The following is a 25,360-nucleotide window of genomic DNA, read 5'->3' as shown; positions in this document are numbered from 1 at the left end:
ATTTTTGTCTTATTTTAATTGTTCCTATGAAATTGCCTGGACCTAAATTTGTCCCATTATTATTGGCTTGTTTAGGCTTTTAAATGTCTTCTTGACCTAGTTTAGTTAACTGATATTTTAAAATAATTTCCCATTCATTTAATTTGCACAAATGGTCTCCTATAACTCATGTCATTTTCTGTGTGATTGTTTCTCCCTTCGTATTCTCAGTTTGTGTCCTGCTCTCTCCTTCTCGGCCTCTCTTGTGACTTAGGAGTTGAAGGCTTGTGGACTTAAATAAATAACCAGCTCTTGGGTACATTTATCAGTCTCCTGATTTTATTTCTGTCAATTTCTAAGATTTTGATTTTGGCATCTTCATTTTTTGTTATGTTCGGGAATTTCTGTGATTGCAATTTTAAAGATCTATTTGATTCACATTTGTTAATGTCCATGTGGTGGAGATTTTTGGGTTGTAAAATTTTGTTCTCTATTTCTAATTATGTTTTTGCCCTGCTGAGATCATGTGATCTGTATATTTTTCATCTTTGAGAAATTTATTCATGGTTTTATTGTAGGCCTAATGAGCAATTAATTTAGGAGTGTCTGAAAAGATGTATATTTTCTGTATGGAGCATAAGGAATCTGTTACCTATTTAATCAAGTAATGTTATTCAAAATAAAGTAAACAAAAGGAATCACATGCAAGCATTTAAAACAAAGAAAATATGTAATATGCTGAGAGAAGTAAAGATATAAGACCAAATATGTACATCTTAACAGCAAACATAAAAAGGTTAAATTTCTATATTAAAGATGTGAATTTTAGACTTGGTGAAAAACAAGACTCAGCCTTCTAGGATATAACATGTATGTATATACAGCAATAACAAAGTTACTTAGTGAATTTGGTACAATCAAGATCTGTGTCAGGAAAGCATCATATACCCAATACAGTAGACAAGTATCAAAAATAAAACGCAGGAACTTAAAAGATAAGAGAAAAAGGCTAGAGGTAAACATAGAACCTACTTCAGAGGGTTGTTGCGGGGGTGAGAAGAGGCATGTGTATGAAGCCTTTACAACATCTGCACATTTTAAACCCTTCCACAATTAACGTTAGTGTCTGGTGCTGATCTGAAGTCTTAATGTGTCTTGTTGAAAGTCTCAGGAAGGAGTCTTCTCCCTAGACCTCAGCTCCTCTGGTTAGGGAGGCAGCCCCCATCATGCTGCCCTGCACCACCTCTCACCAAGTGTGCCTCAGCCCCTGGCAGGTTCTGAGGATGGCGCCTGGGCACAGACGTTCCCAACCAGCGTGCTGCAGTTCCTCAGCCTCGTGCACCGCACCTACCCCCAGGACCCGGCGTGGCGAGCCCCGGAGTTCCTCCAGACCTTGGCCATAGCCACCTTCCCCCTGGGAGCCCAAAAGGTAGGACATGTTGCTGCCCTACCCAGAGAGAGCAGGTGTAAGCATCATTATCCTTCAAGGGCAAAGGGCAAAATCCCTCCCCACCCCCCTAAAATTAAAATACATTTTAAGGCAACTTGAGGGGAACATTGAATAAGCAGCTTGGGTAATCTTCCTTTTTTGGGTGAGATACACCTCGAGGTCATTTTCAGCTCTGAGATTCAATACTTTTTTTGAGCTGTTAAGAATCTCAGTAACGAGAAGTCTAATGGCAGATAAAGTCCATTCTCTGTGCCATACACAGGCACTGACAAGGGGAGACAGTGAATCTCATTCCAGGAAGCCTGCTACTGTGCACCATATGGGGGAGGGCAGTCCTGGGAGGGCATCCTGCAAGAACTTTTGCTCTCGGGACCCTCGTCCCACTTGCAGTCCCCTGGGCCATGACTTGTGTGCCCTTCTAGGCAGTGGGTTTGCAGAGGCCCAACTTAGAGCCAGGCAAGTCAAGGGGAGGGCAGAGCCTGATTTAAGGATGAAGTCTTGAGTCTTATGCTCTGGTGGTTAGAGAAGGAGCTATGGGAAGACATGTGAGTTTGGGGGCTCCAGCTAGGCCCAGCAGGTCAAGGGTTGGCTGAGTCAGGGCCATGTGGGACACAGGTAAGCTAAGAGCTCCTGGGAGCTGAGAGGCGAGAAGCAGGTGAGGACTAAAGAAGAAGGTCAGGTATGGAAGAAGGAAGGGCAGAAATTCACACAACCACCTCCACTCTGGTGGATTAGGAAGTGAAGACCCAGTGAGGGCAAGCAAGCTAACTGTGTCTTCCTGCAAGTTGCCAACTGTAGCTAAAGGAGCATATTTGAAAGGTGAACAATGCTACATAGGAGGGTTTATAATCCATGTCAAGTGCAATGCCGGGCCTGGAGTGGTTGCTCCATAAACATTTGCTAAATGCCCAAATGAATGAGCAACATGCTCTCTTAGCTAACCTTTTCCAGAAGCATACCCATGGCGACAGCCTCCATCTCCTGAAACCGGTGCTTTAGAGAACCTGAACTGCCACCTGATGAAGGTGGTGTCTGAGAGGGAAAGCTGAGATTCAGAGAGGCAAAGCAGTGCTCACCAGTTTCCTCCAGGCTTACTGAGGGTCACAAAACCCATCTCCCAGATTGACTGGAAGAGTGAAATGTACTGAACATCATGCGATTAACAAGTGACAGAGCCAGGGTTTAAATCTCACTCTTACCCTAAAGCCTTGTCCTTTTCATTACAGTCAGTTTAAAATAAAATTAAATGGCCAAATAAACTTTAAAAGTAATTGGTTTTAATAAAAAGACTAAATATAAAGACCAGAAGTTTCATAAAAAGATAACATAATTTTGAAATAGTTTTATGAGTGTATATCAAGTAACTTACTAAAAAGTAAGATAAAAAACAAAGCAAACAGTAGTGAAGGAATGCAGCGCTGGTTGTAGGAGAGAGGGGGATAGGACCCGCAGCCAGAGGTGCAGGCAGCCTGGCCAGGGAGGGAGCAAGGGCGAGCCTACAGGCTGCCCCTTGACACTTCCCTGGGCGGGTTTTCTGCAGGGGTCCAGAGGCCTAACATTCTCTATGCAGATACCCAGCTCAGCCCCCATGCCCAAGGGTCAGGGTCACCATCTGCTGAGTTGGGGTTCCAGCCGAGTGCCCCCGCCAGCAGCCCAGGTGCATACTCTGACCCAGGGCTCCTGCTCCCCATGGTCAGCAGTTCCTGCCCAGGGGAGGGTCTGGCCCAGAGTCACATCCCCAGCTGACCGCAGGCGAGGTCAGGCTTTTGCCTTGAGGCTTCTGGCTCTAATTCCAAGGTGCACCTCCCAGCCATCTTTGCCTTTTGCAGCTCCAAGTCAGCTGTGCCAAGGCTTTTGTTGTATAGAAAACATACCAGACCCTCTTCATGCAGAAGGCTGGTGGCCAAAGGCTTGGATTTGCTGTGAATTTATATGGCATCTTTCCAATCAAGGCCACACGGAGCTAATTAATGCAGTCACTACCTCCCTAGGTGCCATTAAATTCATTTTATGGCTTAATTAAGAATGGCCGCATTAATTTTATGAATGAGCAAAGGGAGGTGCTAACAGATGAATGCGCAGGAGAAGTTCATGGGCTGGGAGTCAGGAGTCCCTGGCCGCGTGTCCTTGGGCGTGTCATTCGGCCTCCAGCATCTTTGTGTCCTCCTGGACGTATCTGGGGTAATGACCCCTGTCTTACTGATCTCCCAACATTTTATAAATATAAAACAAAGGAGTGGATGCCAAAGCACTTCAGGAATTAGAGGAAAGAACTCTTTGTAGTCCCACTTCTCCACCGTTCTTGCCTGGGGAGCCTGTCTGTGGGCATCAGCAGACTGGGCAGGAAGTAGAGGTGAGCTCCCCATCACAAGATGGGCACTGACTCTCTCTGATTGTCTACCAGGGGCTGGGCATTGCCACGTTCGTTATTCTCTCATGCCATTCTCCCAGATCCGGTGTCAGATGGTTTTTATTGTCTCTATTTAACCGATGGGGAGCTGTGGCTTGGAGATGTGAAGCAGCTTGCTCCTGGCACATTCCGGAGTTCATCATGAACACTGCAGGCCTCTCTGACTCTATGGTTTAGCTTGTTTGCACAACACTTGGCATCTCATGTTCTCAAACTGCAGCAGGCCACCTTATGAGCAGCTGGACCCTGGGCAAATCGCTTTCCTGTGCAGAGCCTCAATTTCCATACATGTCACTGGGCATGATAATAATCCTGCCACGCACATGGCACAGGTTGGTGGGAAAGAGCTTGAGGCAGGGCAGGCCACTCATGTTGGGGTTCTCTTGTCTTTGAGGAGGCTGGAACTGAGTCCACCCGGAACACCAGCAGTCCTGAGGCTGCAGCTGAAGGCGACAGCACAGTGGAGGGTCTCCAGGCTCCCACCGAGACACATCCCGCCCGGAGGCAGCTAAGGGAGTTCTCGCAGCTCCTCTTGAGGGAGCTTCTGCTTGGAGCCCCCAGCCCCAAGCAGTGGCTGCCCCTGGAGGTGCTCTTGGAGGTGGGTTGGAAAAGGTGACGTTGGGCTCTGTGCTGTGGAGGCTGCTGGGATACAGGCACTGCAAGGGCAGGATGCACCCAGGGAGACAGAGGGCCTGGGGGCCACAGCGAGTGAAGGGGAATCTGTGAACCATGGGCCCCAAAAGAGCAACAGGTGATAGAGGAGTGAGCGCAGGGTCCCTAGAAGCAGAGCCAGAGGTGGAAGTTTTGTGTAAGTGAGTTATTGGCCAGTGGGTTGGAGGGGGTGTTCTCAGGAGAAGCGGGGAGAGAGACAGAGGGGCAGGAGGTGAAGCTAGCCCAGAGGTGGTCCCAGCTGGAGCCTGGCCCAACGGGGGTTCTGGGTTGCTCTCTGCCTCTCAGGGCTGGCCCGACCTGCAGCACCTGACAGGTAGCCGTGGGCTGTGGGCTCCCCCGACTTGCCTCCTTACCCTCGGAAATGGGCGTTGCTTCCTGGACGAGGCAGCCTGGTCACAGAGGGTGGTCCCCCAGAGAAGGGGCAATTGTAAGCAGCCCACACTGGTGGCAGATGTGGCCTAAATGCCCCAGCCAGGCTAGGGAGGTGGTGGGCACTGGGTGGACACGATGGCCCTGTGGTTGTTGTCTCAGTCCCGGGCTGTGCTTCCAGGCTTCTCCAGACCACGCCACCAGCCAACAGAAGCGAGACTTCCAGTCCAAGATCCTGCTTTCTGCTATGGAAATATTCCACATGACAAGTAGAGGTGACGCAGCGATGCTCAGAGGTGAGTGGGGCAACTAGTCCTCCCCATTCATGACATGAGGCTGCTGACAGCGGAGGGGAAACCAGCATGCTGGCCGGGAGCTGACCCTAGCTGTGGGATGCTGCCTCCCCCTGGCATCACTCCCTCCAGGCATCATCAACAATAACTCCCTGGCTCCTGCCTTGGGGCCCAGTGGAGGGGTACTTGCTACTTTCCATGACACCCTTGTCCATGCCACTTACAGACAGAAAGCCCTCTTGTCCCCTGAGCAAAAATTGGCTCTCCTATAGCCTCAGTAGAAATGCAGCCTCTTCCCATAATGGAAGCCAAGATACCGGAGTTTAACCTTCCGTGCTCAGCATCCTGCCTGGGTACAGGATAGGAGCACAGTTGATGTTTCTTAAACAATGAACCTGGATGAAGACGCTGCCATGCCCCTTCAGAGCTTAAAATTGAAGTTTCATTCAAAAAACTTGGTTCCAGGACAGCTGTACCTTTTCGACAAGCCTAAACAAAAGCCTTTTCTGTGGTTCCCAAGCCACAGGAATCCCTAGGAACATGAGTTCTCCCCTGGACTTCTCCTTGCCTCCCACTCAGAAGCCCTGACTTCATGATCTTTCTCATGGAGAGACTGGAATGCAGGAGAGTAGCAGGGTGGTGAATTGTGGTTTTGGCAACCCCAGTTCTGGACTTGGCTCTGCCACTGGACAGTTATGCGACTCTAGTCAGGTGTCTGGACCCGTGAGTGAGGACGACAGTCGTGGTGAACTCACAGGGTTGTGCTAGGGGTTAGCTAAGATCATCACACACATGGCTGAGCACAGTGCCTGCTGTGCTGGTGAGCATAAACGGATATTGACAGTATGGCTTTATCCTCTGCCCAGTGTAGCAGCAGGGCCCCTGGTCATCATGATGCCTGCTCATTTGTCTCAGGCAGCACATTCTTCCCCGTCCTCCTCCAAAATGCCACAGGAAGAAATGCTTCCCCTTGCTTGCTTTCTCACCACTTGGTTTATGTCACTGACCAGATTACTCAAGATCTGTTCACTTTGATTAAATGTGTGTGTATTGGGCACCTCCTCAGTACAAGACTCCATCTTTGGAGCCATGGGGTAAACGGAGGTAAATAAGATGCAGTTGGTCACCACAAGGGGCTTGGAGACTGTCATGGAGAGAAGTCCATTTAGACTCTCACCTCCACCTGTCCCCTCACTCCACAGACAGCAAAGAGCCTCAGCCAAGTGCAGAAGCTGCTGCTGCCCCTTCACTTGCCAACATCTCCTGCTTCACCCAGAAGCTGGTGGAGAAGCTGTACAGTGGGATGTTCTCAGCAGACCCCAGGCATATCCTCCTCTTCATCCTGGAGCACATCATGGTGGTAAGAGCTGTTCACTGACCAGGTGTCCATGTGGATCTGAATGATGTGCTCCTGGCTGTTGTCCAGTTGGTCCCACTGGATCTGCCCTCCCTCCCTGGAGTAGAATCTGAGCCAGGTGGGAGGAAGTGGGAGGCCCTTTAGGCCCAGGTAGTACCTGGAGACTACTGCAAGTCCTGCAGGGTTCTTACCTCAGGCCACCTGAGCCCAGTCCCAGGGACTGGAAGCCTCAGCTCCCTGCACTTGCACCTGAGCTCTGTAAACTCCTAAAACCTGCTTCCTTCCCTTTGCGTTTGTATTGGGATTGTTGGTTCAACCTTAATTGTTGTTATTCCTCCTCAACTAAGAAAGGGCCACAAAGGCCTTTGTCTCCGCAAGACCTATTTTATTTTCTTCCTTAGTACTAACTCTGTCTGTTGTATTTGTGCCTTCCTGCAGTGGAGACAGGCATCTATTTTAACCTTGTCTTTTTATTCTTGCCTGTGCCCCCTTTTTTTTTTTCCAGATAAACAGGTATAACCACATACCTACCTGTACAAATGCATGCCTGTAGGGCCACTATTGAATGTAGGTGTGTGTATGTGCACGCATATACACACAGAGAGAATTGTACAATCTCAAAATTCTAGCATCAAAAGAGACCATTTTTTTTAGATCTCAGCCCCATTACAAGCTGGAGACTTCCTGACAAGCCTCCATACAACCTTTGCTCAAACCCTCCCTGTGATGGGGAACCCACTAAAGTTCAGGTTGTCCCACCCAGGGGGACGTCTGTGATTCTTAGAAAGAACTTTCTCTTATCAAGCTGGGATCTACCTCCAGCAGCTCCTGCCAGCAGTCCTGGGTATGCTCTCTGCAGCAGAACTAGGAGGACTACTCTCCTTCCTCTTCACATCTCATAGAGAGTGAAATTGGCTCCCAGCACCCGTCTGACTGCAGAGTCACCCACAGACCCCAGGACGGGGCCTCTGCACAGTTTCTAGAGTCATCTTCACTTGTCTGATGAGCAGGTCCAGGTAAACCTGGAAAGACTTGAATTCAAAGGCTTCTTAAGGAACAACTCCAAGAGAGGAGAAATAGCCCTGCCCTTGTCAGCTCTGTGAGGGTTAAAATCAGATTCCTGGCAAGTTGTGTTGTAAATGGAAAGAAGTTGCTGAGCTCCCTATGGCTAAAGCATGGACTCCCAGCTAGTATTCCAAACATAGGTGCCAGTGGGGGCCATGGTGCCTTCAGGGGGACCGGGCCCGAGGGCTCAGCTCCCCACATATCCACCGGCCTCCTCTCCTGCTGGCTGTCTGTGATGTCTGCCCCTCTTAACCTCAGTTCGAGACCCATCTGAGGAGCAGGAGAGGACCATGATAAAGAAATGAATCCCAAACCCCAACAGGTTTACACAGACCTTCACTTCATGAGTAGAAACATTGCGTTACCCGTGAAATTCTAAGGGAGTAGCCTATAACAAATTCATTTTCTATCGGACTGAAAAACTTTGTGCATACTCTTTGTATTATAGATTCTTTTCATGGAAGCCAGACAAATGTTTGGAGACGTATGGACTAGTCCATGCTAAGGCTACAAATCAGGGTCTTCTGCTTCTCCCTCTAAGTTTCTTTTGAACTAAAATCTTCTGGACTCCATCTCCAGTAGATGATATGATGGTTAAGAGCATGGCTCAAGTGTCCAGTGTATGTTTGACCCTTGCTAAACCACCCAGCCTCTCTGACCCTTAGCTTCTTATCCCTACAGTGGGGTAACTTAGCATCTATGGTGTTTTTATGACAAACAGGCAGTATGTGCAAATCTATGCAAAATGCTTAGCATAATACCTGGAATACTGTAAGAATTCTATGATAACTATTAATAATGACACATGACTATTTTTTAAATTAGATACTACTAATAGCATGTTCTCATACATTGAATGTCAATCTTGTTACCAGTGTTTCAGAAATCTTGGGTCACCAAATCTATTTTCTGTAATATGACTACAACAAACTTTCAACCTTTTTTAACACAACTTTTCACCCAAATTCTGCATAGCCTTGATTGATCATTTCCTTAAATAAACACCTGAAAGTAGAAGAAACTAGTCCTATTTGAATTTCAGGTCATGTCAATTTTTTTTTTTAAGAGACAAGGTCCTGCCCTGTCATCCAGGTCGGAGTGCAGTGGCAGGATCCTAGTTCTCCTCAGCCTCGAAATCCTGGGCTCAAGCAATCCTCCCATCTCAGCCTCCTGAGTAGCTAGGACTATAGACATGTACTACCTTGCCTGGATAAATTTTTTTTTTTAACTTTTTGGAAAGATAGGGTCTTACTATGTTGCTGCCCAGGCTGGTCTTGAACACCTGTCCTCAAGAGATCTTCTTATCTTGGCCTCCTAAAGTACTAGCAGTACAGATGTGAGCCACCATACCCAGCCATGTCACTTTTATTTTTATTTCAAGTTCCAGGGTACATTGCAGAATGTGCAGGTTTGTTACATAGGTAAATGTGTGCTGTGGTGGTTTGCTGCACCTGTCAACCCATCACCTAGGTATTAAGCCCAGCATGAATTAGCTATTTTTCTTAATGCTCTCCCTCCCCCACCCCACCCACTGACAGGCCCCAGTGTGTGTTGTTCCTCTCCCTGTGTCCATGTGTTCTCATTGTTCAGCTCACACTTACAAGTAAGAACGTGTGTTATTTAGTTTTTTGTTCTTGTGTTAGTTTGCTGAGGATAATGGCTTCCATCTCCATCCATGTCCCTTCTAAGGACATGAGCTCATTCGTTTTTATGGCTCATAGTATCCCATGGTATATATGTACCATATTTTCTTTATCCAGTCTATTATTGATGGACATTTGGGTTGATTCCATGTCTTTGCTATTGTGAATAGTGCTGCAAGGAACATACGTGTGCATGTATCTTTGTAGCATAATAATTTATATTCCTTTGGATATATACCAGTAATGGGATTGCTGGGTCAAATGGTGTTTCTAGTTCTAGATCTTTAAGGAGTCACCACACTGCCTTCCATGATGGTTGAACAAATTTACGTTCCCAACAGCGTAAAAGTGTTCCTATTGCTCTGCAACTTCACCCCATCTGTTGTTTCTTGACTTTTTAATAATTGCCATTCTGACTGGCATGAGATAGTATCTCATTGTGGTTTTGATTTGCATTTCTCTAATGATGAGTGATGTTGCATTTTTTTTTTCATATATTTTTTGGCCACAAGAATGTCTTCTTTGGAGAAGTGTCTGTTCATGTCCTTTGCCCATTTATTAACGGGGTTGTTTGTTTTTTTCTTATAAAATTGTTAATTTCGTTGTAGATTCTGTATATTAGACCTTTGACATATGGATAGATTGCAAAAATTTTCTCCCACTCTATAGATTGCCTGTTTGCTCTGATGATAGTTTATTTTATTGTGCAGAAGCTCTTTAGTTTAACTAGATCTCATCGTGAATTTTTGTTTTTGTTGCAACTGCTTTTGACTTCGTCATGAAATCTTTGCCCGTGCCTATGTCCTGAATGGTGTTGCCTAGATTTTCTTCTAGAAGTTTTATAGTTTTGGGTTTTACATTTAAGTCTTTAATCCATCTTGAGTTAATTTTCATGTAAGGTATAAGGAAGGGGTCCAGTTTCAATTTTCTGCATATGTCTAGCCAGTTCTCCCAGCACCATTTATTAAATAGGGAATTCTTTCCCCATTGCTTGTTTTTGTCAGGTTTGTCAAAGATCAGATGGTTGTAGACATGTGGTCTTGTTTCTGAGTTCTCTATTCTGTTCTATTGGTTTATGTGTCTGTTTTTGTACCAGTTCTGTACAAAAACAGTACAACTGTTTGGTTACTGCAGCCTTGTAGTATACTTTGAAGTCAGGTAGCTTGAGGCCTCCAGCTTTCTTCTTTTTGCTTTGGATTGTCTTGGCTATATGAGCTCTTTTTTGGCTCCATATGAATTTTAAAATCGTTTCTTCTAATTCTGTGAAGCATATCAATGGTAGCTGAATGGGAATAGCATTGAATCTATAAATTACTTTGGGCAATAAGCCATGTCACTTTTTGATTATATTATTTTTGTGGTAAACTGGATCTGTAACTAAAATTGCAAAGCACTCACAAGTATGTGTATGTGTGTTTTTTTTTTAATGACACAGGTCATTGAGACTGCCTCTTCTCAAAGGGACACTGTCCTCAGCACTTTATACAGCAGTTTAAATAAAGTCATTCTTTATTGCCTATCCAAGCCCCAGCAGTCCCTCTCTGAATGCCTCAGCCTTCTCAGCATCCTGGGCTTTCTGCAGGAGCACTGGGATGTTGTCTTTGCCACCTACAATTCCAACGTCAGCTTCCTCCTGTGTCTCATGCATTGCCTTTTGCTACTCAATGAGAGAAGGTAAGAGCTGCCCACTTGTTTCCTTGCCTGCTGGTGGTCCATGCAGAAAGGAGAGATTTAGAGGGAAGCTTGATTGAGGACTGAGGTCTGTATAAATGATATCATCCTTTTGTTTATCTGGTCTTCCATATTTTGTGAAATGTTTGATAACATGGTAAGTAATCCCCAAACTTGTCCATGTGACAGCAGCTAGAATCATCATGAAATAATAATTTACCCTATTTCTACAATTCTAAGATTGTAAGGTACCTCATTGATTTAATTTTTGAGGCAGAAAATGCCAACATTAGATGTACACATTGATTTTATGATGTAGCCAGATTCTAGAAACATTATCATTTGATAATTACAATCTTAGAATGCAAAAATATAATGTATTGTGCAATGCAGGAATAATTTTGCTTTCAGGAAAAAAATTACATATGCATGCAATATATGACACAAAATGACATCCATAAAAATGCTAGTTAAAAAGCTATTAAATTAAACTTATTTAAGTCCTTTTCTTGAAGCCCAAGTTTGGAAATACATCAGATTTCCAAAACTGAATGTAGTTCATGCACACTGACACAGAGAGAGAGACGGAAAGTGAACATACTTCCCATCTCTCTCTCTCTCTGTGTCAGCGTGCATGAACCACATTCTCCAGCATCTCAGCATCCTGCTGCCTGTGAATATGATGTCTTGTGAATATGATGTCTTATGACTAGAGCTTGAGAGTGTAGAGGGAGAGAGGACTATGGGATGTCACACTTCACTCTTGTCCTTTTCCTTCATTATAGTCATCCTAACAAAAATTATGTTTGATCACTTAAAAAAAAAAAAAAACAGTCCTCCATGTCCTGTAGTGCTGACCACTGAACAGTACAAAGCACTAGCATTGACTTCTCATAAAACTCTCTGGGAAGCCTTGGGGAACCCTCCTAGCCCAGAGGAGGCACTTGTGTTTGAATGAAAGAAAATAATCCATTTTCAGTATGTGGTTTAATTTGGGGAGGTTTTTCTTTTTCTTTCTTTTTCTTTTTCTTTTTTTTTCTTCCTGTTTCAGGAGTTAGGCCTCATCCATCCTGGAAGCATAGGTAAAGAGGAGCAGAATGACAACTGAATTATGTGCTTGAGATGATACCTTCCTTAGTTCCCTCTGTTTAGCAAGATTCACTTTATTCTAGAAATTTCAAAAATGGGCATTCTCATATGTCAGGTTATTTTCCTTTCCATGTTTGTCATTTTCAGTTCAATCCATGAACATTTACTGAGCGTCTATTTGGTTTGTGTCATAATGGCCACGTGGACATTAACACAATGGGGACCCCCAGAGCACATGGTTCATGGGAAACCTAATGTATAAACCACTGTGTCCCCACTTAGAACTGGCTACATCATATGTGAGGCCTCCAGCAAAATTAAAATGCGAGGCTTGTGTCCAAAAATACCCAAAATTTCAAGATGATGACAGCAGAGCCCCAAAAAGGGTTCTTCTTAGTGCAGGGCCCTGTGTAATTGCACAGGTTGCACGCCCATGAAGCCAACCCTGGCCCCACTCCAGGCAGGATGAAATCAATGCCAAACAAAGGCAGGGTTTAATGCTTTGGGAATGCACTGAAAGAAATGACTAGTTCTGATGGTGGGGAACCAGAAGCAGGCAGAGGGGGCCTGCTGGCAGCACAGGTGGGATTTCACAAGATTTCTCATAAGGAGAAGGTGTTTCTCCTATTATTCAGAATGCCACTCTAAAATATCTGCTGTGGAATTTCTTATAAAGCATTTGCTTTAATTTGATTAGACAAGTTTTTTTCCATATTGATATAGATAATTATTGGAGGATGATTATTTGTAATAAAGAGCAATGGAATGGTCTCAAGGAAACTGGAGTTTATGGGAATTTAGTGAAAAATCTCTTATCCACTAGTTACCCAGAAGGATTTGGATTGGAGCCCAAGCCTAGAATGTCTACTTATCATCAAGTCTTCCTTTCCCCAAATGAAGATGTGAAAGAAAAAAAAGAAGATTTGCCAAGTTTGAGTGATGGTACATTTTATTTGTCATTGTGTGTGTGTGTGTGTGTGTGTGTGTGTGTGAGAGAGAGAGAGAGAGAGAGAGAGAGAGAGGTGGTGACTGGATAGTGGTACCTGCTAGGGTTGCATTCTTCAGTTTGTCCTTCCCAAAATAAGAAAGCAGATACTATTAAGGACATTTTCAAAAAGCCAGAAGACTTACGAATTCCCAGAGTAATCATGTATTAGTATATAGCAAGGCAAGCTGGTAGAAAGTAATACTGGATTGGTCTTTGTATATTAGAAATGAAATGGAAAGGAATGAATGGATGGATAGGTGAAGAGAAAGCTCTGTGGGACTTGGTTTGACTAGAAGCTTAATCCCAGGATACTCTACTGTAAATTAAAACTGTCATGCCCCATCTCACCTAATTTAGTTCAAGTCATTACCTAGTTGCTGCTCAGCTTCATTCCCTAGTAAATGAGAAGGGATTAAATAAACCCATTACTATCTATAAGACTTTTTGCTTAATAGAGTTTATTCTTGAATTTACTAATCTCAAATCAAGTCAAAGGGATTAGCGGTTATTTTTCTAGCAGCCCGTTCTACGTGTTTGAGAGATTATGCTCTCCCTTGGTCCAGGAAGCAGAAGCTCTGCCACTCCTTCTGCCAGTCTGGTTTGCAGACTGTTCCACTTACCTGGTGATATGTTGTGATACAAGATTGTACACACAACCAGGTGCAGTGGCTTATGTACCCCAGCACTTTGGGAGGCCAAGGCAGGTGGATTACCTAAGGTCAGGAGTTCAAGCCAGCCTGGCCAACATGCTGAAACCTTGTCACTACTAAAAATACAAAAATATTAGCTGGGCATAGTGGTGGGCACCTGCAATCCCAACTACGTGGGAGGCTGAGGCAGAAGAATCACTTGAACCTGGGAGGCGGAGGTTGCAGTGAGCCAAGATCACGCCACTGTACTCCAGCCTAGGCAACAAGAGTGAAACTTCATCTCAAAAATAAAAGATTGTACACACAGGGCCTCTGTGTTCTGTCAGGTAGCTGCCAAGCTCAAAAATCTCGTGACTTTAAAGTTTATTGGACATGGTGTTGATTACAACATGGATGTACACACTTTGGGACTTGGCTGGTAGAGCTGGGCTGGGCACTGTCCATTCCCTTAGGGTGAGAGAAACAGTCTCCAGGGGCTCATTGGTCCAGAGACGGGACTCATTGGTCCAAGATCAGAAGAAATTTAGGCGTGGTTCAGGGTATTACAGATGTGGGGCACAGCAGACACAGTTGGCTTGTTAGATCTGCTTATACCTGAAGAATTTCAGGGGACTGAAATGGGTGGGTAGTGAGAAGCAAGGTCCAGGAAAGAGGACTGGTTGTTTACTGAGCTCTGAGCCACAGGATAGCCTTGAGCTTGGTGTCCATTCCCCTGAGTGGTCAACATGTAAGGGAAGGTTGGAAGGAGCTGTTTGAGTGGAGCTATTTGACTACCTAGAGCTCACACAAGGTGTTCCTCTGGTATCCAACAGAATTACAGGGTGGGGAGTGGGGGTCTCTGAACTCATAAATGATATTTCCCAGTCCTAGACATGTGAGGCAGGCAGAAATTGGTGACAGGCAGGTGGAGGTGGAGGAAGGCCAGCTTACATGGGTGTTGGTAGCGTTGTTGTCAGGCTTGTGGCTCTCCATACTGATTGCTTCTGGCTGAAGCTTGCAAAGCTGGGGTGATGTTCAAGACCTTAAGAGAGAAGGGTGTGGGTAAAACCACTCATGACACACCATCTTCCAGCCCTCTCTGGGAGGGTCACTGAGGCCATCCTGAGTGTGCCATGTGCTCTCTCTGCTAGTCCAACACAACATCCAGAAGATAGTGCAGACTCTCTGGCAGCAGCTGGTGGCACAGAGGCAGCAGACCCTGGAGGATGCCTTCAAGATCGATCTCTCTGTGAAATCTGGAGAGAGGGAAGTGAAGATTGAAGAGGTCACACCGCTCTGGGAGGAGACGATGCTCAAGGCCTGGCAGCATTACTTAGGTCTCTATCCACTCGGCCCAAGGGAATGGGAACTCCTGGGTCTCACAGAGCCAAATTCCCCCAAGGTTCTACTCAGGGCCCAGAGCCTTTTCCACCTAGACCCTCTATCTCATCCCTTAAGTGGATAGGATTTCTATCATTGAAATCTTATGTATCTTTCCTTACAAAGAATGAATATCACATGGCACCTTAGGTGAAAGCAAGGCCAGAGGGGCCAACCAAGCAAGAAGATTCCAGCAATTTCTTAGAGGAAGAGGCCCATGTGGAGGCTGTGGCCTGGGCTCAGGAACTTGAGGTTCTATGTCCTACCCTGATATCCACCTACCAGCTTTCAAACCTTTCACTAAGTCATGCAATTACCTTGAGCTTAGGTTCCTCATGTCCTGTCACTTCATGAAGTGAAAGTTTTCATCCCCAAAATATTAATGTCTCTTGCATTCTGTTAGTGACCTCAACATTTTTACCATATTAATATTTGGTACTAATAAACAACATTTTTGCATATTAGTCAATGCAGCTGCAAGAATGAAGTTTTAATTTTGTTTTCAAGGTGATCACTGTTTTCAACTTACACCTCCTATACTTGTACATCTTCCAGAATCACAAAATTTGCAGTGATTCAGGAGTTAGTCATTTCCATGTGTATTGTCCCAGACTGTCCAGTGGTCCAGAATCTCCTTCTAATTGGCTTTCTAAATTAGTCCTGGCGGATGTGTATATACATACCTGGTTTTGTCCTTTTATGCTGCCATAACAAAATACCACAGACTGAGTGATTTACAAATAATAGAAAATTATTTGCTCAGTTCTGGAGGCTGGGAAGTTCAAGATCAAGGTGCCAGTAGATCTGATGTCTGCAGAGGGCTATGTCTGGCATCTGCTTCTAAGATGGTACCTTGTTGGTGTATCCTTTGGAAGGGAGAAATGCTGTGTCCTCCCATGTTGGAACAGACAGAAGGGCAAAAATGGCCTGGGATGGTCCCCTTCAGCCCTTTTATAAGACACTAATTCATTCATGAGGGTAGAACCCTCATATTTTAATTACCTCCCAAAAGGTTCCACTTCTTAGTACCACCACAATTGGGATTACGTTTCAACATGAATTATGGAGGGAACACACATTCAAACAATAGCAATACCTATCTACTTTCATGTACTTTTAAAGTCAAAATGGTCAGATTCTATTTCAGAGAAGAGTAAAATAAAATAGGATATACATATCTATGCACATACAGTGGAATAAAGTAGTAAAACTGTAAAGCTTACAAATGACTCTCTTTTTGCTAACAATCCTATATTGAACACTTTCCATGTTCCAGGGTCTTTAAACACATATCTTATATAATTTTCATGATGCCTCAATTAGTTTAGATATTGTTATCCCGGTTTCACAGGATGAGAAAACTGAGGCTCAGCAACTTTAGTTAACCTGCTCACCATCTCACTGTGGGTCAACAAGCCGTGGAGCTAGGAGTTTAGGTTAAGTCTGGTGACCTCAAAGCCCACAGTGTTTCTTAGCCAAAGGAAAGTCAGAAGACGGCAGTGTGAGCTTGTAACCTGGGTTGTTTCTGTTTTTGGAGGCAACCACAGGGGGCTCATGCCCCTGGTTGGCCCTTTGAAAGCCAAGCTAGCTATGAAAAATAGTGTGTGCTCTCACTTCACCTCTGACATTCTTTGCTTCCCTGCCCTCAGCATCTGAGAAGAAGTCACTGGCAAGTCGTTCAAATGTTGCACACCACAGCAAAGTCACTTTGTGGAGCGGAAGCCTGTCCTCAGCCATGAAGCTGATGCCCGGGCGGCAGGCCAAGGACCCTGAGTGCAAGACAGAGGTGAGCCCAGACCCCTTTTCCTTAGAAAAGTATCAGGCATTTGCTTCAAACCCCACAAGTCGTATCTCCTCTCCGCTGCCTGTTACTAGACATGATCTAACTCCATGTCCTTGTGAGCATTTGAGGGTATGCATGTAGCTCCCCAGTTGAGGCCAGGTTTAGGCTGTATTAGGCTGGCTCCTTGTTCCCATTCTCAACTGGAGTCAGACATATTCAGAGGGCACTAGCCAACCACTCAGCAGCAGCTAGGGGTGTAAGCCCAGCAGAGGTGGACAGAAACATTCACTTCATTGCCAGGAGACACAGGGATGGGCCACTTTGACTGTGTTGGGTGGGCCCTCTTTACTGTGTGGGGCAGACCTGTTGGGGTTTTCTGATCAATTTCTCAAAACTGCAAAACAAGTCTTCCTAAAACTCATTGGCTCCAACAAGGTGTGTGTGTGTGTGTGTGTGTGTGTGTTTATGTGTGTGTGTGTGAGATCAGGAACATTGTTGTAAGGTATTTGGAGTACAGTGGGTAGGGGAACAGGTTATCTCTGCCCCTTAGTATCTGGGGCCTCAGCTGGGATCATTGGAAGGCTGAGTTACTCATATATCTGGTGGTTGCTGCTGGCTTTAGTCTGAGATCTTAACAGGGGCTATTGGCTGGAACACCTACACATGGCCTCCTCATGTGAACTGGGCTTCCTTACAGCATGGTAGCAGGGTTTCAAAGGATAATGGAGAGAGAGAGCTCACCAGGCAGAAACTGCATTACCTTTTATGACCTAGCTTCAGGAGCTATGCAGTGTCACCTCCAACAAGATGGGCAAAAAATTCTGCCAAGTTCAAGGGAAGGGAAATAGACTCCACCTTCTCATGGGGGAGTGATGAGGTTCTGCAGGAACATGTGGGACTGGAAGTGTTGCTGAGGCTCTTTTAGAAATGCATGATCTGTGATATATTCTAATACCAGTGATATATTATAATGCCAGGGGCACTGACTTCTTCAGAGGTGGACTGTGGTTGTTGCTAAACATGGCTGTAGGGTCAGGAGACTTTGAGCAGTTTATTTAACTCCCCAGTGGGATAAATAACTGTGGGAACCCAGGAAAGTTCCCCGGGAAGTTAAAGTAGACAGCTGACAGACACATTAACATAATCCCAGCTCTTGGCCCATGAACTTTGGGAAATGAGGTGGAGCCCAAATCCCACCAGCTCATAATCTGTAACTGCCTGTAAGTGCCCAGGCAGATGAGGAAAAGGGCTTTCTTTTTCCAGCCTTTGGGAATCACAGGCTTCAGGGCCTGGAAAGAGTCCAGACATAGAAGGGAAGTCCAGAAATGAATGGCTGGCTGACCAGCTACCTGATGCTAAGAACTAAGGGCAAAGCACACGTCTTATTCAGGCTCTATTCTAAGGAAATTGACTTGTTAAAGGCACTGTTTGGTAAGTTCATTGATAGACTCACTGATTGAATACATTAATGTGTGAGTAACTCACTCAGATTTTATAATAGCTGCATCAGACAGGTATTATAGACTTGTTGATAAAGATGTGGAAGCTGAACCTGAAAAAAAAAAAAAAGAAAGTTAAGGACTTTTCAGCCATTAAATGTCACAGAAGATGGGATCCCATCTTTGTGCTGCTGAGGAGGACCTTAGGGAATTTGTGGAACCTCTCAGAGCTTTCATTCCTGAACTTACAACTGGGAATATGCTCTGTTTATAGTAGAGCATGTGGAGCCCTGGGAAGCTGTAAATGCTTTAGAAATAGGAGACTGTTTACAAATTCCATTTGGCCTTCTAGCTCTCTCTGCCAAGGTCAAGATCATCCTATAGGTGATATGTGTACCAAGCCCTAAAACTTGGAGCACTCCCACTTGTGCCCAGGTATCTGCTCCTGACCAATGTCACTTGAGACAGAAGGGGCCCAGCCCCTCTTTCCTTGGCTTCATCCTGGAGCTTCTCTTCCTTGACCAGTGTCCCCAGGAGGTCAGGGCAGCCTGGCTGGGAGCTAGGGAAGAGATGTTAGGGTGCTGGGCATGGGTATTCATCTCATCACCTCACACCTATTGATGCTGCCTCTTGCCAGTGCCCCTCTCCCTTACCCTCTAGTCACTGTCATTGACACAGGTCAGCTGCCTCCAAGTCCTGGGGACATGCATTGAGCAACAGCTCATATGAAAGAAGCCTGAGTAGACCGCCACGTTTGGGGCCACATAGGTGTCCTAAGTGGCTTTTAACAGTTTGCTCTTGGCTCACATTGAGAAATCTGGGAGAAAGAATATCCAAAGCCAGCTCTGTCTTGGGTGAGGGCAGGCTGTTGAAGATTTTGTCTTCTACATGCATTGAGGTCTTATTCATTTGTTCATTCAACAAATATTTATTGAGCACTTACTCTGCACCCTGCTCTCAACATTGAGGTTACAGCAGAGAACAAAACTGACATATTCTCTTCTCTCAAGGAGCTGCAGTCTAAGGAGTAAAGATAGACAATAAGCAAATACATTTGTAAATATTGGGAGAACTAATGGCAATGAGGAAAAACCATGCAGGGTAAGGCAGGGAGGGTGGCAAGAGATGGGCTGGGCTGTTTAGATGGAGAAGGTCAGCAAAGCCATCTTTGGCAAGGATGCATTGGAGCAGAGGAGAGAATTTATGAATAACGTGAGCTTTGAGATGCTCTGGGAAAGAGGGTCAGACAGAGAGGACAGTTGGGCAATGGCACTGAGGTATTGGTGTGCTGGGCAGCAAAGGTCAGTGTGACTGGACTGAAGCAGAGAGATTCACCCGGAGCCACCCCAGCTTCCAGGCAGCCATGGGGAATATCTCCCTCACCGTTTAGCACCAGGAAGAACTACTTTCAGCAACTCAAGAAGAGCAAAAATTTTGCAACAGATTATGTTTCTGTCTTTGATCTGGACACTCAGAAATTCAGAGAGATAAGCATGGTTCAGCTTTTGTAATTGCACACAACTAGTGGGATAAATTTTTGAGCCACCTACGCATGTAAATGTGTACATACATACCTTCTCCCTGGCTTCGTTCTCCATTGACCCCCACTTTCCCTTCAGTTTGATTTATTCTTCGTACACTTTAAATTATCTTGTAGATATTAAAAGACAAATGATTTTTGAAAAAAAAAGAACTGTGTTTTAATCTTTAAAATTAACTGCATCTTTGCTTAACAACATCTTGTACTGGTAACTCAGTCTTGGATGGGCACAGTGCCTGCTACACGGTAGGCCCTTAAAGAATGCAGATGGAAGCGCTTAGAGCAAGGGAGTAGACGCTCCCCCTCCTTTTGCTGAGATGAAACTCACCAGCTTTCAGACACTGCATCCATCACTCAACTCCGTGAGATGTCTTTGTCGCTAACAGAAGGCACAACTTCTCAGGTACATATGTACACTGTGATGTCATAGGATAAGAGCATCAACTATTTGCCCTGGGGTCTGTTTAATTATTTTTAAAAATTAATTTTGATTATTACAGCTGATTACACCTCAGTGAGCAATGTAATTGATATTTTCTAATGTATCCCAAGGAACATTTTGTACAACATGCTTTTTGTTGTTGAAGGTTAAAGACTCCGTTATTGGTTTTTCCCTAAATATACCCACATCATTAGTCCCTCCAGTGAGAAGGTCGCCATCTGGAAAAAGCAGCACGGAGACATTATTCAGGCACAAGTGCATGAAATTGGGGTTTCTGCATCTTCTGTCTCTCTTCTGGAAAGAAGAGGCTTGTAATTAAAGGAGTTGGTATTGGAGGAAACATTATTCATTTGGTGTTATTCCTTATCATGTCAGCAGCTGACAACCCTATAGCACTGATAAATTGTTCCTTGGAGTGAGACATATGATACAGAATTCTTAATTCCTCTTACCTATCTTCATTTTTAGTAGAAAATGTTTTATTCCTGGTGGGTGAGCTGAACTTTGAGGCAGGGTTGATTTGATAGATGTTATTTCTTCTTCTTCTCCCCCTGACCCCATCACAGTCCCTTGTGGGAGCAAATTGTGACATCAACCACCATCCCTAGAAGGCTGCGGGTGTCAGCTTGTTGGACAGAGGTTGGGAACTTGGACTCCCTTGAGGCCACCAAAGGGCAACTCAGGCCACTTTCTCATGTCCACTGTCTGCCTGGGGAATCCAGACTACGCAGGCTGGCCAGCTCCCCTCTTCACAGCTTTGGACTCAGCTTTGATTACCTATTCAATTCCAGACTTCCTTGTTTAAAAACAAGCTGAAAAGACATCAACAACCAATGTTGGTTTCTTAGTTTTGACAGGTATACCATGGCAATGTGGGATGTTAATAACTTTATGGGAAAACAGCTGAAAGGTAGATGAAAACTCTCTACTATCTTTGTAACTTTTATGAAAATTGAAAATATTCCAAAATACAATGTGTGTCATCATCTGTTTATATAAAAGCATTAGTAATCAGAAAATATGCACAGGAGTCAGGAGGCTAGAAGCTGGTTAGGAAGGGGCCATGGAGGAGGTGACGCCTAGACCTGAGTCTGGGAGGAGCAGCGGGGTCAAAGCCTGTGCAGAGGAGAGCTCTCGGGCAGGGAGAAGGCCAGAGGCATAACAGGTGGTAAGAAAGGGGCCAAGGCAGTGAGTAAAAGCCAGGTCAGGGGGCACCACCGGCCAGCCTAGACACTCACATTTACTTGTAGGTGGGAGGTTAAAGAGAGGCATGGCATCTGCTCCTATAGGTGAGATTACAGGTGAGGGCCCCTAGTGGGGAGCCGAACTGGGGGGTGGCGGGGGGCTGTAGGGTGATTCAGGTGGGAGATAGTGGGGGCTGCAGTAGCTGTAGTTGGAGTAGTGAACATCAATAACACACAGAAAATTCTGTTCAACTGAGGCTGGGACAGGTGAGAAAAGAGGGCCACCCAGGACAGGCCTGGCGCTGAGAAGAGACGGCACCTGGGGGTAGGAGGTCTGGCATTCAGATGGCTCTGTGGGATTCTGCAGAGAATGGGGAGAAATAAGAACCAGAGGAAGGGGCTGAGAGTGCAAGGCGACTTCCAGCCCTTAAAGGGGTAGGAGCCTCTCTGGGCAGCCCCTGACCTGTGTACATAGAACATGAGCTAGATTTCAGCCCACTTTCCCCCTGGGATCAACTGTACACATGTGGACAGCTATCCCAGGCAGTGAGCCAGGCAGGCCCCACCACAGGAGGGAGAACCACTCACCAGCCTGCCAGCAAAGACTGGGGGACTTACAGAAGAGCAGGATTCACATGGAGGAAGGCAAAGCCCTTTGTTCCCCACAATTCCATGGCTTTAGGAGATAGCTGAGCAAGCATCCAGTTGCTGTTTTCAAAGCCATGTATTAGCAAACTGAAATGGCCCACCTAGGGAAGACCACCTAGGGAAGTCAGGGCTGTGTAAGAATTAACAGAAGGGGATGAGAGGGCACCAGAAGCCTGAGGATGATCCGCTGGAGTTGCTAAAAAAAGTAAAAGCTTTCCATAGGAATTCTACATCTGCCCTGGCAAGAACAGGGGAACGTTAGAAATTTGCCCCACACCTTTCTCGGGGGTCCCCTAAAGGCTGCCCTATGAGGCCCACCACTGGGGGCCTTGAAGACTTCAGAGGCAGGGCACTTGTGTGGGCAGGGTGCCTGGGGTCTGCCATCAGCTCCTTCCCTGACCAGGTGCCAGACCCGCCATCACCCACCCTAGCATGGAGCAGCTCTGCCCCGGCAGAGGACAAGTTGCTGACTGAGGCCAGCAACTCGGTGACTCCTCTGTTAAGGGCAGCTCTGGCTGAGGTCCTTAGTGAGGGAAATGATGTTTTTGACTATCCCCTCTGAGCACTTCACCCATTATCTTTATAAAAAATCACTGTGGAAATTTTCAAACATATACATAAGTAGGAAAATAATGTGATGAATCCCCATGTATCTATCCATCACTTGACTTCAACAATTTTCAACTCATGGCCAATTTGCTCTCCTTATCACTTCCCACTTTCCCCTTCTGCACTGAATAATTCTGAAGCAACATCCCAGACATCGTATTATTTCATGCATTACTGTTTCCTATACTTATTTTCTCTTCAAAGAAATCATGGGACCCAAATTAAGATTGCAGAGGGGAAAGCAAATGTGCAGAACTGGAAGGCTTTAGCCATCGTTGCGGGAGTGATCAAGAAACACCTGGTCTTGCTTGCTGGCATGTTTGTGTTTGTCTCCTGCTGATGAGAGGAGGGTCTTGCTGAGGCTGAGGGCACGTTGAGCCTTGGAGAATCCCACGCTGCAGTTTCAGGAAGAAAGGCAATAAGCTCTGCTGATGACACAGCTGCTTTCTAGTTGAATGCTTGAGCTCTCCATGTTCAGGAGCTGAGCAGCACTCCAGGCGCAGGCCTCAGATTTCACTTCCCTGGGATAAAAAGCTCATGAGACCAGAGAGTACTGGGAGTGAGAATAGATTTTTGAAAATAGAAAGAACTGGCTTTGAAATACAGGGGGAGTAAGTGGTACAACAGAGCTGAGCTGAGGATGTCGAAATGCAGTTGTGAAAACAGAAGTCAGAATTCTCAGAGAAATTCTTCTGAAAAAGAGTTAAAGATCTTTAAGAGGTTGCAGGACATTTTTAAAATCGGATATTCAGAAGGTCATCATGTGAAATATTTTTACTTAAAGTTGCAGTACATTCAACATAATGTTTGTGGGCAAGAAAGAAACGTCTTCCCCAGGAGATGAATATGACTTTAAGAGAGGGATTTGGAGGTAGGTGGCCTAAACCTGAAGGAGAGTAAAGACACATGAGGATTTCTAAAATGGAAGAGTCAGAGGACCCAGAGAGAGGCGAGATCTTGAGACAGGTTCTTGCTGGCGTGGCAGGAGAGCAGAAAGGCCAGCTTGTATTCACAGATCAAGAGAAAGCAGGTTGGAGGGATAAATTATTGAAAACCACAGAAAAGACAAGGGAGACTCAGAAAACCTGAAAACAGTGTTTATAATAAATCACAATGCTGTATTGTTGGAAAACCCAGTTGTGTTCAGTGGTAGGAAGAGTCTTTTGAATAAGTAATTAAATAGGACTATCTGTTAGAGACATAAAACCACTCAGAAACAAAGGAAAGTATAATTTAAAAAACACTTTGAAAAGTATAAACTGCTCTACTGGCGTGAGTGATGTTCTAAGACCTTCTGCTAAATGGAATATTGGTTTTCTTAATTGTGGTGGGCAATGCTGCCAAGGACCTCTTTGCTTTTGGTGCTTTTCCTGAGATAACTGACCCTAAAAATAATGCCTCTCTCCCCAGCCTGGTCTGAGAGCTCTTCATCGTACTGTCAGGGCTAGGACTATTTCCAGATGGGATATCCATTATGCTCTGATTATGGTGGTATTTGGGGGCAAGGAAGGAACAAAAAAGTAATGAAGTCTAGTGTTTTATTTTTTAAACCTCAAAATTTCTGTTTTCATTTCAACGGAAAGTAAAGTCTATGTGGCCTGTATCATTGCCCTCAGTTTTGCAGGCAGCTGTGCTTCCTACACCACACCCAGAATGACCTCCCCAAGGGGGACAGAGTCTGGTGATGGAGGTGGGGACACACTGTAGCATCAGGGAAATGCAGCCAGGCCGGGGTGGTAGGGAGGGGCTCCGTTATTCTTTTAGGTTTTCTGGACACTCAACCAGAGCCTTCTCTCTCATTTTTGCTCTTGCCTTGACACACACACACACACACACACACACACACACACACACACTCTCTCTCACACACACACACTCTCACACACACACACGCACAGACACGCACACACTCTCTGTCTCTCTCACACACACATGTGTACATGCATATCCCCCCTACACATACACATAGACACATCCCATTGTGCAAGCAATTTGTGTTAGAATTCACCTATCACACCAGAGAGAAGGAAGTGGGAAGGAGTCTGATCAATTGTACTGGAAACTCAGCAGCAGAACTGAACAAGGACGAGAGTTCCCTACAGCCCAGATTTTGAAAAAGTGGCAACATCACCAGTATAGCATTAGTATCCAGAATAAGAGGAAAGGACAAGAGCTGGATAAAGAAAGACAGTGGTTTTTCTTTTTCCATTTGAAGTGTCTCTGGTCTATCACAAGTATCTGTTACAGGAGTTTGAAAAATACATGTAAATGAACAAAGCAAACACTGATACCTTTAATGATGTTTCTTTACTGGGTGCTTCATTTGTGAGACATCTTTATCTTCATAATAGAAGGATAATTAACATCACTAATTATCTAATTAAGTTCATTAAGCATCCACCAACAGAGCACCGTGAAGTTGACATTATGTTCTACTGTCAACAAATGCTTTTGATTTCTTAGGAAGTAATTAAAATGTAAATTAGCATGCAATTATATGCACAGGGGAAGTTTTGAATCAGATATTCATTTCAAAACTGCTTAGAGCAACATAGGTTTTGTTTATTTCTTCTTCAATAAAACTAGTCATTTTGCTGCTAGTGGTATAAAAGTTTCCATTGGGCTGTTCACGCTGGAGTGGTAGCAAGGTAATACTACTATAGGGCACAGACTGTTCCGTTGATATATTTGTTACTGCACTTTGTTTCTATTTGTGTCCT

At 45.0% G+C, this 25,360-nt stretch overlaps 1 protein-coding gene and 1 long non-coding RNA gene across 11 annotated transcripts in view; one reads left to right on the top strand and one right to left on the bottom strand.

Annotated features, from left to right (window-relative positions):
* The window catches only part of WDFY4 (WDFY family member 4), a 295,757-nt gene that overhangs the window by 130,561 nt on the left and 139,836 nt on the right, over positions 1-25,360 (top strand). For 8 of the 9 annotated variants that reach the window (XM_050805477.1, XM_050805483.1, XM_050805485.1 and 5 more), the window contains 8 exons: positions 1,244-1,408; positions 4,234-4,437; positions 5,062-5,176; positions 6,376-6,533; positions 10,674-10,912; positions 12,822-12,940; positions 14,767-14,952; positions 16,645-16,781. In XM_050805477.1, coding sequence (XP_050661434.1) covers positions 1,244-1,408; positions 4,234-4,437; positions 5,062-5,176; positions 6,376-6,533; positions 10,674-10,912; positions 12,822-12,940; positions 14,767-14,952; positions 16,645-16,781 — 1,323 coding nt within the window. The remainder of the gene's footprint in view (positions 1-1,243; positions 1,409-4,233; positions 4,438-5,061; positions 5,177-6,375; positions 6,534-10,673; positions 10,913-12,821; positions 12,941-14,766; positions 14,953-16,644; positions 16,782-25,360) is intronic. The other variant, XM_050805484.1, reaches the window with a different exon arrangement.
* Positions 18,264-20,731, bottom strand: LOC126963285 (uncharacterized). 2 transcript variants are annotated; one of them, XR_007729008.1, is made up of 3 exons: positions 20,652-20,731; positions 19,161-19,237; positions 18,264-18,330 (listed from the first exon to the last, which is right to left on the bottom strand). It is a non-coding gene; the product is annotated as an uncharacterized LOC126963285 (long non-coding RNA). The 2 variants fall into 2 exon arrangements; XR_007729009.1 differs by lacking the exon at positions 18,264-18,330 and adding an exon at positions 18,663-18,776.

This window comes from Macaca thibetana, chromosome 9, assembly GCF_024542745.1.
Source record: "Macaca thibetana thibetana isolate TM-01 chromosome 9, ASM2454274v1, whole genome shotgun sequence".
In the NCBI taxonomy this organism is placed as follows: domain Eukaryota; kingdom Metazoa; phylum Chordata; class Mammalia; order Primates; family Cercopithecidae; genus Macaca; species Macaca thibetana.
This window is presented reverse-complemented; position numbering and strand designations above follow the sequence as displayed.